The 14,529-nt window shown below is 36.4% G+C and overlaps 1 protein-coding gene across 6 annotated transcripts in view; it reads left to right on the forward strand.

The window, feature by feature from the left end:
* The window catches only part of DOP1A (DOP1 leucine zipper like protein A), a 98,174-nt gene extending 84,007 nt beyond the window's left edge, over positions 1-14,167 (forward strand). For 3 of the 6 annotated variants that reach the window (XM_045543945.1, XM_045543944.1, XM_045543947.1), the window contains 9 exons: positions 251-400; positions 545-606; positions 1,996-2,148; positions 3,261-3,397; positions 4,846-4,901; positions 5,779-5,943; positions 9,399-9,528; positions 11,651-11,710; positions 13,555-14,167. In XM_045543945.1, coding sequence (XP_045399901.1) covers positions 251-400; positions 545-606; positions 1,996-2,148; positions 3,261-3,397; positions 4,846-4,901; positions 5,779-5,943; positions 9,399-9,528; positions 11,651-11,710; positions 13,555-13,860 — 1,219 coding nt within the window. In that variant the 3' untranslated portion in view covers positions 13,861-14,167. Of the gene's footprint in view, positions 1-250; positions 401-544; positions 607-1,995; positions 2,149-3,260; positions 3,398-4,845; positions 4,902-5,778; positions 5,944-9,398; positions 9,529-11,650; positions 11,711-13,554 lie in introns of those variants that run through there. The other 3 variants (XM_045543949.1, XM_045543948.1, XM_045543946.1) reach the window with 3 other exon arrangements.
* The last annotated feature ends 362 nt before the right edge of the window (positions 14,168-14,529 follow it).

Genomic DNA, 14,529 nt, shown 5'->3' on the forward strand with positions numbered 1-14,529 from the left:
AATTAATTCATAGCCTGATAGAAACAAGTTCTGTTTCCTTATTGTCATTTCTGGAATTATCATAAAATGACATTATTTTTACCTTGTATTATGATTGGTTAAAAACTTATTTATATATTATTGCTCTTACGGTGCTTTCTATTTCATGTCTTCACGTCTTTGTCTTAGGTAAATATGAACATTTTTGTATAACTTAATATGATGATCAACATTAGAACATACAGGTTAAAGTAGTTTTTCTTCCTTATAGTGCACATAATGCCCCTAGTTACCGAGCCTGCGTTCAGTTGCTCAGCAGTCTTAGTGGGTATCAGTACACACGGAGAGCTTGGAAAAAAGAAGCCTTTGACCTCTTTATGGATCCCAGTTTCTTTCAGATGGATGCCTCCTGTGTTAATCAGTAAGTTGCCCTCTTGCTTTTATTCAGCATGATAATGCACCTCATGGTCTGTTGAAATCAAATACTGTCTTACAAAGTAGAACTCTGTTCTCTAATAATAACAACAAAATTTAAATTACGTATCACAATCTTTATATCTTTCAGTTGGAGAGCAATTATGGACAATCTGATGACACATGATAAGACAACCTTTAGAGATTTGATGAGTGAGTATTGTGGGATAATAGTCCAAACAGCGTCTTTCTTGTACATGATTCATTTTTACTATTTACTTTGCTCTTTTCTGGAAACTACTAAATTAGCTCTTTGTCAAGTTATACTTAGTACCCAATGGGAACATAGAGGACAACTTAGCAATAAATAACAAGTAAAACTATTTGTCCTTTGGAAGCAACTAGTGGAAGGAAGAGGCCATGTCTAATTTGACTCTAAATTGTTTCCCCAGCTCACAGCATTGTACCTGACATGTAATAGGCACTCAATAATTATTGAATGAATGAGAGAGGTGATGAGACAGAGATAGGCAATCAGTTGGATCCATCCTATCAGACAAGTCATTCTACATCTCTAGGGTTCAGTTTATCTCCGCTGAAGAAGGTCGGGGGGAGCCAAGAAGGTCCAAATCACCCTCCAGCCCCCTTTCCACTCTATTTTGATTGGTTTTACACTTTAGGCTTCTATTTAGTATTTCATCTGAAGAAAGGTTTTCTTGATCTTTTTTTGCAAAAGTTCGAAAGTTACAAAACTGAATGAACTTAAATAGCAGTGAAATTGTATGATTTTTGTAGGAAGATTTTGTGTAGATTCTTTAGCCAAAGCAACAGTTTTCTCATCTGGAAAAGCATTGTTTTTTCTCATTCCTCTTCACAGGGTTGTTTTAAGGTTCAAATTCATCCATTCAATAAATATTTATTAAAAGACAACAGTGAACCAGGCATTGTGCCAACCTTAATAAAACTTTAAAAACTATTTCAGTGAGTAAGAAGTTGTAAGGGAAATAAAACGGGGCGATGTGTGATAGATTTTAAGTAATAGCTAAAGAGCTCACATTTGAGGTGAAACTAAAGAACCCAACCATGAGAAGGCCTAGAGACAGAATATTCCAGGCACAGGGCAACAAAAATTACAAAGGTCTTAGGGTGGGAGCAAGCTTGGTGAGTTCAAGGAAGAGCAGGCAAGACAATGTGGCTGCAGCAGAGTGAGTCAGGGGTGAGTAACAGGACATGAGGAAGGAGAGATAGGTAGGTAGGACAGGCCATGCCAGAAATTACCTTTACAGGAATGTGAAGATTTAAGCAGATGGCATAAAATATTAAATATTAAATATTTTACCTTTTAAAACCCATAGCTCTAAATGTTCCTGTCTCTCTACATCACAATTCCTACCACTTGGTGTTCCTGCTTATATATGCTGGATCTGGCTGCCAGCCCTTCTGCCTCAGAGGGGCCCCAAGTTCTCTACCCCAAGCTCCTCTCAGTCTTGAATGTCATATGGAGTCTAGCCATTTGTAAAAACAAATCAATGAATAATCTTTTTCCAAATGACTAGATGACTATCTGTGTCACAGACTCTCTCACTTGCTTTCTTTTTTCAGCTCGAGTAGCTGTGGCTCAAAGCAGTTCCCTTAATCTCTTTGCAAACCGTGATGTGGAGCTAGAACAAAGAGCCATGCTTCTCAAAAGATTAGCATTTGCTATCTTTAGCAGTGAAATTGACCAGTATCAGAAATATCTTCCAGATATACAAGGTACATAGTGAAAAGCTTTCTCTATCTTTCAAACTGAAGTTTTTTTCTGTTCCTTAGAAAATATTTTCTCTAAATTGTAAGTTGGGGTCAAATATATCAAGTGTGGATAGATGGGGAATGTTGTAGCATTAGAAATTTTCCTACTGAAACAATAAAGATTATCAACACCAGTATCTAAAAGAAATCAACACTGAGTTTATAGGACTTGCCTAAAGGTGGTCTCCATTTTATTATTTGGTTCAAATTTCCTAGGAATTCATGTTTAAGGATGAGGTTTAAGACTATTTTGCTGCAGGTAGACAGGTTAGCATCTTTTCAATGTGAACAAGAAGTCATATACTCTAAGGAGAGGACCAAAATATAGGCAAAGCCAAGAAATTGTGACTAAAGTAATACTTGGAGGTCTGTAATTTGGGGGCTGGGTGGGGGATTGTATAAGTATTTTGATAACCTTCATCAAATAGTTTTGGTTACCCTCTGTGTCTAGAAGGCTAGCAGTACACTCATTATCACCCCTCGTCACCAAATAGCTCCACAATGAGGGTGGACTTTACCCAGGGCAGAATTATTTTCTGCCTGAGTCAGTGTGCTATGGAGCCTCCAGTCTCAGGACCTGACATGGAAACATGATAGTTGTCAATGATAGTTGTCATCTCTCTAGGGAGATTTTTCTCATCTCCTGGAAGACAAGTGATTCCTTCTTTCCTGACCCTTTATATTTAATTTCAGATATACAATATGTACACCATTTGTCCCATAATTTTTTTTAAGTTGACCAGATCAGTGCTACTCAAATTGTGGTCCATGGACCAGTACCAATCTGTTATCCTATTCATGATAAGTACAGAAATTTGCAGTAACTATCTTAAACATTTATTTGCTATTTGAAAGAATAATAAAATATTTATATTTTATATATCTTTGTTTAATTTTATTTTTCTTGTAATTCATTTTTATTATATCTTATGAAAATATCAACCCACAACAGAATAGAATTTTTTTGAAAACTTGGTCCTTCACCACAGATAGTTTGGGAATACTGGACTAGATATATAAAGTTTTATAAAGATTTAAATTATTTAGGTATTGAAAATATACTGCATTTCTTTCAGAGAGATTGGTTGAGAGTCTCCGTTTGCCCCAGGTGCCAACACTCCACTCTCAAGTGTTCCTGTTTTTTAGAGTGTTACTTTTAAGAATGTCTCCACAACATCTTACCTCACTCTGGCCTACCATGATTACAGAACTTGTGAGTTAATTTTACTTCAATCAGGTTATAAATCTAAGTTATCAAACAATGTTATTAGTTTCCATGTGCTTACTGGATAAAAAGCTAATCGTGGAAGAGAACTGAACTCTAAACCAGTAACTGTCCATTTTTACAGTTAAAATAGTAAAATAAGTCCTATTCCATCTCCATACAGCTTAAACTTCCAAATACACAACATAGATGGCCAGCTCCTTCAAAGTGATTACTTTATCTGATCTGAGTTAGTGTGCAGTCTCTACTGCACCACATTTTTAACTTTGTTATGGCCTACAGGCCTGGTTTCCACCTGTAGCAGTGCCTCCAGTGATAGAGATGGCTGAGCTGGATTTAAATGGACTAACATATACTCACTCTTGAAATGCAGCACTTACCCCAGTTAAACTTGCTTCAGAGAGACTTGCACAAGGATTTTGTGAACTCCCAAATAGTAAAACCTTCCCAAGTCCCAGTCTGTTCCTCTCCCCAAATCATACCTAGTCATCCTGGTCCTCACTGGAATGATTTGGGGAGTTGGGAAGGTGGGATCAGTAAAGAAAGGAAGGGGAATCTGTATCTCTAAAAACCCAGCTTTCTAATTGCTCCACAAAGAAATTTCCTTTAGTGTTTTTCTCTCATTTTTTTAAATAACTGTGACTCTGTTCCACAATCACTAAAAATAAAACCTTGCCTTCATCTTGCTGGACTCCACCAAATGATTAGCAAGGCTCTGTGATGCTGAATTTACGGTTTTACTTTCAGATACTTAGTATAATTTAAAAAATTCTAAGGATGTATTCTAAAATTTGTTTTTGTATTAATGAAAATACAGCCTAAAATAACTAAAACAGTGGAATTGGAATGTTCCTAACACAAAGAAATATTAAATGCCTGGAGGTGATGGATGCTCCAATTACCTTGATTTGATTAATTCACATTGTATACCTGTATCAAAACATCACATGGACCTCATAAAGATATACAACTATTATGTACCCAAAATAATTAAAAATAAAAAAATTTTAGTCCGGGTGCGGTGGCTCACGCCTGTAATCCTAGCACTCTGGGAGGCCAAGGCGGGTGGATCGCTCGAGGTCAGGAGTTCGAGACCAGCCTGAGCAATAGTGAGACCCCCGTCTCTACTAAAAATAGAAAGAAATTATCTGGTCAACTAAAATATACATATAGAAAAAATTAGCCGGGCATGGTGACGCATGCCTGTAGTCCCAGCTACTCGGGAGGCTGAGGCAGTAGGATCACTTAAGCCCAGGAGTTTGAGGTTGCTGTGAGCTAGGCTGACGCCACGGCACTCACTCTAGACCGGGCAACAGAGCGAGACTCTGTCTCAAAAAAAAAAAAAAATTTAAAAGGAAAATACAGCCTAAAGATAACTTGAAAAGATTAAATATCCAGTTTAAATAAACATTTAACATTTATTTCATGGTCTTCAGGTACAGGTATTTTTACTGATGGAGCAGGAACTCACTGCTGATGAAGATATATCACGGTAATATATTATTTATTTCAATATATTGTTGTCAGTTTTTAATAACCTGAAATTATCCAGAATGTTACTCAGCAACTAGGAGAGTATAGATAGTATTTTATCTGAATACTATATTTGGTCCATTGTTATCTAATGGATCATGTTTGGATATAGTGTAGTTTCATTTATTCCTTAAGCATTTTAGACTAATCTATCAGCATTTATGGCCTTTGGCCTCTAGACACAAATTTAAAGCAATACAGTATTGTTTCAGCTAAATGAGCTGTGTTGGCTTTGGTAAGTCAAATACAGTCCCTGAAACATTGCAACATATAGCAAAAACCTATTATGGCAGGTAATCTGGAACCAATATATGTCCAAATATTTCAGAATGGTTCCAACTTAATGTACTATATTTCATTCTTTTTAATATAAGTAGTTTGTTAATATATACCTAAATATGATTTTTATTTATATAGAAATTCTTATACAAATTTATAAATTGAAAAGTTCCTTGAAGACCATATGTTTTGAATATATTTTGTTCTTCTTAGTACTAGGTTTATAAAGAGTCTCCAGTATTAATAACTTTATTATTATAGAAAGCTTCCCCCCCCCACCCTCTTTGCAGAAAGAAATTGAGGAATAATGAGGTTTCCTGGTTTTACAATTTATATTTTTATATTTGAGGGAATACAAGTTATTTATTATTTTTACATTCTTAAAATTTTTTATTTGAGAACAGCAAAAATAATTTAGTCATGACCTTGCTTAAAAATTACTGGTACATTTATGCCAGGATGATTATGAAAAATATTAGCTGGCACTTGCAGATTTTTCTCAAATTCCCTGAGAGTAAATGGGTCCAGCTGCTGACTGTACTGTCTCCTGCTTACAGGACGTCAGGCCCCTCTGTGGCTGGTCTGGAGACAACATATACAGGAGGTAATGGCTTTTCCACTTCATATAACAGCCAGCGGTGGTTAAACCTCTATCTCTCTGCTTGCAAATTTTTGGATTTGGCTCTGGCATTGCCCTCCGAAAATCTTCCTCAGTTTCAGATGTAAGTAAAAATGAAAATATTAATGGATACTTTTGAAAATGCATTTGCTTTGGTCATTGACATCTAAGCCTAATTTAAAGTTCTTTGTGTTATGTTGAAATATTCATAATTTTTACTAAAATTCTTTTGGCAGGAGGGGGGGCAGCACAGTTATTGAAAGTAAATGTGGATGTGGATTGATGTGGATATATTAAGATTAACAGACGATTCAGTGAACAAATGAGTACCCTCCAGATGTGAGGCAGTGGATACATGTCTCACAAGCTTCAAGTCCAGTGAAGGAGACATACAGTGGAACACAAGACGGATCTTATGGGAGCTCATGTACAAGATGCTATGAGGCCGGCCACACAGCAGAGACCACTCCTAGCTTTCAGGGTCAGAGCAGGCCCCAAGGAGAGTTTTAAACTGTGAAGAGTGACAGCTAGTAAAGGTGCCTGTGCTGAGAAGACAGAGGCAGGAGGGACCTGGTATGTTTCAAGGGCAGAAGGATCAGTATTGCTGGAGCAGAACATTGAGATCGAGGCTGGCGAGGGACTAAATTATGTAAGGCCTTGTAAGCTGTCCTAGAGAATTTGGACTTTATTCTAAGCACAGGGGGAAGCCACTGAAGCATTTCAAGGAATGAAGTGATGTTATTAGGCTTGCATTTTATAAAGTTTGTTTTGGCTATGTAGTGTGGAGAAAGGACTGGAGATGGGCAAGACTAGACTCAAAGGGGCTGTTTTATTTTAGATGATAGAGAATTGAACTGAAAGGAATAGGGAGATAATTGATAAAAGTAAATTCTCACAGTGCCTTGTTCATAAATGCTCAAAAATATTTATGGTTTTTCATATCTAAATTTTAAAAATAATAGGAAACTATGATCTTATCAAAATGTAGCTAAGGTAATTTAAGAATTTATCCATAAGATCAAATGTGTATTTATATAATGTATTATTATATTGTCTTATATTATTCTTTGGGAATGGAATATTAACAAGGCTGCTTACATTCACAAAAGTAATAAGAACTCTACTCTTTGATGCTCTGGGAAAAAGGACATTAGATAGCATGCTCGTGGTATTGACTTTTTATCTCCATGACAAGAACCAAAATGACTTTATCCTCTTTACTTCTCAAGATGTTACTACAAAAGGGAAGAAAACATGCCATAATATTAGCTACAGTTTTTTAAAATCTATGTTTTTAAAAATTAAAAAAATCTATGAAGTAGAAGAAAACAGAGAAAAATTTAATAATCTTGAAAGAGTGATATCTAAGTATATTTTATAAATTCAAAATATTTGATAATTTTTGCACATATAAATTAAAAAGTATCCATAAACTAAAAAATACCAGAAAGTGTTCTAAAAGACAGCAACGAATTGGAAAAAGATACTTGCAATGTACATGACAAAAAAGTCTAAGATGCTTAATACATAAAAATCAATAACCTTATAGAAAAATAGGCCAGTGAATGACAGAGTTAATAGTTCATAGAATGGCTTCTAAACTAGAAAAAGGTGTTCAACCATACTCGTACTCAAAGAAATTCCAATTAAAATTATAGATACCAATCAGGGTGGTAAATATCTAAAAACTGCTTTCTTTTCACCCATAGCAGGTTATTATTCTTGGTGGCAGTGTACAGATATTGTCCAGTTGTTCTCCAAAGAGGTTATATTTACTAAAATCTAGAATATTTTCTTTAAACCAGTAATTCTGTTACATCCAAGGATTTATCCTACCACTATACTTCAGGTGTGCACAAAAATAAGCATTATATAAGGATATTGTGGCATTTTTGTAAGAGCAAGAGATTGAACAATCTAGGAAACTGGTTAAATCAGTACTTTCCTGGTTCACATCTGTAATCCTGGCACTTTAGGAGGCCGAGGCAGGAGGATTGCTTGAGGCCAGAAGTTCAAGACGAGCCTGAGCAAGAGTGAGACCCCATCTCTTCAAAAAATAGAAAAATTAGCCTGGCATGGTGGCGCATGCCTGTAGTCCCAGCTACTCAGGAGGCTGAGGCAGGAGAATACCTTGAGCCCAGGAGTTTGAGGTTGCAGTGAACTATGATGACACCACTGCACTCTAGCCTGGATGACAGAGAGAGACCCTCAGGAAAAAAAAAAATCGGTACTTTCCAACACTAGAATACTGTGTAGCTGTTAAAAAGAATAGGGTTTATATGATACTGGATGATTTCCAAGTTATATAATTAAATCAAAACAAGGTGCAATTGCCACGTGTGTGGCTCATGCCTGTATATTTCTAGCTACTCTGGAGACTGAGATGGGAGGATCCCTTGAGGCCAGGAGATCAAAACCAGCTTGGGCAACTAGTAAGACCCCATCTCTTTAAAAATTTTTTTAAATAACAAATTTTTAAAAACTAAAAGCAAGCAGCAATCATGGTTTTTTTTTTTTAAAGGAGAGGGTTGGTTGTGCAAATATGCATTCTATGCATAAACTCTCTCTGGAAGGAGACACAAGAAGGTGACAACATTGATGGATCCTTTGGTGGAAGAGAAACCGCCTTTCTTTGGCATGCTCTTTTATACGGTTTGAATTTTTTCCATAGTCAGATATTATTTTTACTTATTCAAGACAAACCCAGAAATATAAGAGAGCCACAAAAGAAGTCCTACTTACATTTTTCCTAAATTATTTCAGTTCTTTGCCTCCTTACTGTGTAGTTAGGGAACATTTAGCCAATTATACACTGAGAAATCAAGTCTTTGCCAATACAAAGAGACAGTAAGGAAAACAAAAGCAATTTCCTTTTATTAGTAAGAACTTTTTGCCTATTAGCTAATGAGGAAGGAAACATTTGTTGAGTATTTGCTTTGTGCTCATGAAAAAAATAATGATGAGCAATTTATAACGTTACCTATCATTTACTCTTTACAAGCTATGAGATAGTTAATAGTATCTTTACTGAAGAAAAGGCTCAGAGAGATTAAGAATCACACCAAAGATGCCAAAGCTAAAAGTGGCACAGCTGGCGTTTGAATCTTTTTTTTTTTTTTTTTTTTTTGAGACAGAGTCTCACTTTGTTGCCCGGGCTAGAGTGAGTGCCGTGGCATCAGCCTAGCTCACAGCAACCTCAGACTCCTGGGCTTAAGCGATCCTACTGCCTCAGCCTCCCGAGTAGCTGGGACTACAGGCATGAGCCACCATGCCCGGCTAATTTTTTTGTATATATATTTTTAGTTGGCCAGATAATTTCTTTCTATTTTTAGTAGAGACGGGGTCTCACTCTTGCTCAGGCTGGTCTCGAACTCCTGATCTCGAGCGATCCACCCGCCTCGGCCTCCCAGAGCTAGGATTACAGGCGTGAGCCACCGCGCCCGGCCGGCGTTTGAATCTTTTAAGTAGTGGGGTCATGATCTTTCTACTACATTATGCCTCACCTTAGATGGCACAAAGTCTGTCATACTGATGTTGATGTCATTCTTCGATACATAGGTACCGATGGGCCTTTATTCCAGAAGCCTCAGATGATTCAGGTTTGGAAGTCAGAAGGCAGGGCATACATCAACGAGAATTTAAACCTTACGTGGTACGACTGGCAAAACTTCTTCGGAAAAGGGCAAAGGTATTGTATTCTTTTGGTTTGGTTTGGTTTTATGTAACATGTTGCATTAGTGAATTGTTTGTTAAATACTTCCTGGGAAACTGAAGATGTTATCAAGTTGAGCTATTTTGAAAACAAGTCCCTAGTTTTTAGAATTAATGTCCATAAGCCTAATATTCCCAGACATTTAGAAAATACACTGTATTTTAAAGGAACATTTGGTTATGATATTAATTTTTTAAAAGAGAAGAAAAAGGAGTCTTTTGTAATTATTAATAACATCTACCTTAAAATATTTTCTCCTCAAAAAAAAAAAAAAAAAAAAACCTTGGAACCATGCATGTACTTAACACTGTAGTCCTAAATAGTTATTGTGTCATAAACACCCATAATATTCATCTTAATGCCATGATGAGAAACAGAAAAATGAGTTGATTGAGAAAAATTCAATATCAAAAGATTAGAAAAAAATGTCAGTTTTTAACAGAACTAATCAATGGGTGAGATTATACATTTTAAATTGTTAGAAATTATATTTCATCAACTGAATTAGCTAGACCTCAATCTGAATAATGAAGAGAGTAATCATTAGCATTCATTCTGTTGGTCTAAATGAAGTGAAATATTTATGCTAAAAATTCTATTTTAGCCAGGTGTTGCATCTCATGCCTGTAATCCCAGTATTCAGGAGGCTGAGGCACAAGGATTATTAGGAGACCAGGAGTTTGAGACCAGCCTGGGCAACACAGAGAGAACCCATCTCACACAAAAAAAAAAAATAGAAAAAATTAGATGGCCATGGTAGCACATGACTGTAGTCCTAGCTACTGAGGACGCAGAGGCAGGAGGATTGCTTGAGCCCAGGAGTTAAAGGATGCAGTGAGCTACGATTGTGGCACTGCACTCCATGGTGGAGGAAGACCCCATCTCTTAAAAAACAAAAATTCATTTTCTAAGAATGAAAATGAATTAGTTCTGCTAAGTCAATGTTTTTAGCTTGTTTTGATTATGACCTACAGTAAGAAATGGATTCCACATCCTAACCCAGTACAGCTGTGTAACAGAATATAAATTTTCTCACAAAAAAAAAAAAAAATACTTGCCCTTAGCACAGGAGGTATTTTCTTTTCTATAGTTCCTATTGTTGATGCTGATTATGTCCCATTTAAACATATTTCAAGACTCATCCACCCTGCAGTTTTTAAAATACTACTCAAAATTAAACTCTCTATTAGAAAGGTAGTGAAGGGACTCATTAACATAAAGCATCTACTTAGAGAATATTCCTCAAGAGGAAAAGTGGGAATTAACTTAAAACATACACCATAAATAAAGTGTAAGAAAATAAGATATGTAAAATATATTTATACTGTGTCTTATGTACTTTATCTTTCAGTATGCATCAGAGTAATTTATTGCAGATCTTTGCCCAAGAACGTAAAAGTAATGAAACTGGCATAATCATCATTGGGCCTTTGTTATTAATCTTTTGCCATCTCTTCTTTTGCATCCAAAAAATTTCAAAAATAAATTGTACAATTTGGGTATGATCTAGGTTGTTTTGTAAGACCTAGTTTGCAGTATGTGCTTTGAGTGCTCAGAAATTTTCCAGTCTTCTGGAGTCCTCTACTCAGGTGTAGCTCTTAAACTGAAATCCACAAATACAGAAATGGAATGGAGGAAAGTGATTAAAAAGGAGGTTTTACTTGAAGGAATTTATGTAAGGAACTTAATTTTAAAATCCCAGTTGCTTCTGTAGAGGGTAAATAAAAAGACAGAGATGAAGATTAAAGTTGGGTCCAGAGTTTAGGGATAGGATTTAGGTATTTTCACTTTGATATCACAGGGTTTAGAAAAATAATCATGACAAAAATCTAGAAGCAGTGCAATTATATACAACCCCAGGCACATGTCCTTTCCGTTATTCCTGCATCTCATTAGTAATGAGAAGTTTTATAAGACCCCTCCTTTATCTAAAGGATAAATATAAGTCTTTTGCCCAAAACTTGTCCTACAGAATAAGAAAGCTATTTTTATTGGAAGGCATCCTTCCATCCAAATCACTTTTAAAAACAAGGTCTTCACGGCCAAGCATACTTTTCACTGAAACAAAGGATATGAGTTCTCCTCTTTCCTTCCACAGGACAAGGAGGAGGACTTTAAGACAATGATTTTGGAGGGATTGGAGATGGCCAAGCATCAGGTGAGGGTGGCTGTTTGATGCTTGTGATATGGCAGGAAAAGTTGCCACATCTGGACCAAATATTGAGACACAAACCCAATTCTGGGTTTCACCAAGTACAAGAGAGGTAAACAGGAAGGAAGGAAGTCTTTCTTCAAGTGTAGTTTGGTAAAGTCGAAGAAGAAATCCTTTGTTTGGAAACATGTTTGGCTTTATTTTATTACTGAGGACGTATGTGTAGTTCTGATTAAGAACAGCAGAAACACTGAAACAAATGTGTTCTTCTTGGTCAAAGGCTTAGTACAAGTCCCACTCTTAAAGGCACATCTTGACAGGAATATAAATGAAAGATTACATCATAGTTCTCTTACATTTAGAAATTAGCTATATAGAGAGTATAAGCATAGTTTTCATTTTCCTTCAAGAAAAATTCATGTCTGTACCCTCTTTTGTCACTGAATTGCAGTTTGATTCAGGGATTAGAGAAGGTGGTATGACCAACCAGTTCTTGAGTAATGGTAGTGATATGAAAGTCACAGAATTCTCAGTAGAGCCAGTGTCGTAGTTAAGAAAAAGATGGTTTTGTGTCTCTTAAAATCTAGGTTAGAGGTTAAACAATTGCTAAGAAGTAAATTAAGTGCTAGCTGTTGGGGATTTTGTTGTTTTTGGCCACAGAGAAAGAACTAGGTGATCTTTTCTTGTTTGTTCCCGGAGTCTTCCATTTTAACTTGAATCTATTTTCCTTTCTCAGGATTTTACTTTAAGCAAGTAAACTTTGAGAGCACACACAATAATAACCTGGATTTTATATCTGCTTTATCCACTAGAAAACTAGTGATAATTAAGCTTTTAAACAATGAAAGTTTCTCAACATGTTACCTTAGAAGGCAAAGTCCATTTGTTAATCAATGTGAGAGGTGCTCATTTTGCTTCCTAAGTCTCACTTAATGATTTTTTCCTTTTTCTATACAGTTCACTATTCATTATCTTTATTTACTGTGTTGTTAAATCTGATTCTGCCCAAGTTCAACTGTAGTTCTCTCATCTCTCTCTAGACAGAATGATGTCTGTAGTCGTGTTTGTGTAATTCAGTTGGCTTCTTAAACTAGCCTCTTGTGTTTATATTTAGTTAACAATTTTCACATACATTCTTGTTTGACTTCTCTACTGAAATATAGAGATTAGATTTTTCCATTTTCTAAGTGAGGAATCTTTGCCCTCTCTTAAGAGTATGTTGCCAAGGATGCCACACAGTACATAAATAGCAGAGCCAATACACTAACCCAGTTCTCTGGACTCTGGGTCCAGCTTTCCCCCCCATGTTGTTTAGCCCAGCAGGAGATAGCAGCGTCTCTCCTCAAGGATCCTCCTTTCTCTGTGCTGCAGTACTGGCAATAATTATTCACTTTGGACCCCGCTACCATCTTGTGGCAAGTTCAGGCCATTGGCTAAAAGGGAATGAACTGATTTGCTAATGGAAAAACGTATAAAGCTCTTTGTCCCTTCCTACCTTTCTTCTGTAGTTATTTGGTTACATTAGTGAGAATCCAGAAATCTGGGAGGTTTTTGAGTATGTGCAAAGCACAACATGAACTTTTAATTGACTCTTCCTATCCCTGTTCAAAACCAATTCTGCTAAGTTTATCTGTGCATTCTACTTTGGAAATATTACCACACTGTTAGACCCCTCTATATAAAATTAATAACTGGCACTAAAAGGTCTTCATGAGAAACAAGGGTTTTAAGTCTGGAATGGAGACTTAATGCCATCATTTGTATTCGTTTCTTGATTGCTGATGTTTACATCTTTTTTATTTTTCTAACATACTACATCATCTGTTGACAGTTCCCTTTTTGTTTTGCAGAAAAATCCAGAGGAGGACAACTCAGGGAGAACGTTGGGTTGGGAGCCGGGGCACCTGCTGCTCACCATCTGCACCGTGCGCAACATGGAGCAGCTCCTGCCTTTCTTCAACGTGCTCAGCCAGGTCTTCAACAGCAAAGTCACAAGCCGATGTGGCGGGCACTCAGGGAGCCCTATCCTCTACTCAAACGTCTTCCCTAATACGGACATGAAACTGGAGAACCACAAACCATTTTCCAGCAAAGCCAGGCAAAAAATAGAAGAGATGGTAGAAAAGGATTTTCTGGAAGGAGTGATAAAAACTTGAGCACCACCAGGGGTTCCATTTAGCTTAAATGTAAATGTAATTATTTAAAACAAACACACTGCTCTGAGTTGTATAGTTTCCTTTTTTTTTTTTTTTGTATGTAACAAAACACACTTCAGGTTGTATTTAATTTAAGTATTTGTAAATAAGAGCAAATGTCTGAATGTGACCTGAATCAAGTTTAAATATTGTTGGCTCATATTGATTATGGTGCCTAAGAGAGAGCTATATATACATATATAGTCCATTGTTTTTATTGTCCTGAGTTGTCTTAAACCTGCAAAATACACACTGCACATTTTTTCTATTGGTTTCAGGCTTGGTTTAATTTAGATTGGTTGGGAATTTTTTTTCCTTCCCTTATTACCCATGTTCTGGTATCAAAATGGTATCACTTCTCCATCAGAGGCTGGGTAATGTATTACAATTAGTTTTCCTTCCACATACCTTCACTAAGAGGAGTGAGGAATGACGGAAGCCTGGACCATCATCCTCATATAAGTACAGCACGAGCACCTCCACCTCAGTATGGAGGAGAGATGGACAACATCCCTATTCACACCTCTGAGTTCCTGATGGTGTTAATTGGATAGGTAAGGCATCTAGTAATCATTCTGAAGACTCTGCAATGGAAAGATTGGTTATATAATGTCTTCTCCACCCTCTCCA

The sequence above is a fragment of the Lemur catta genome, chromosome 2, assembly GCF_020740605.2.
Source record: "Lemur catta isolate mLemCat1 chromosome 2, mLemCat1.pri, whole genome shotgun sequence".
NCBI classification, from domain to species: Eukaryota; Metazoa; Chordata; class Mammalia; order Primates; family Lemuridae; genus Lemur; species Lemur catta.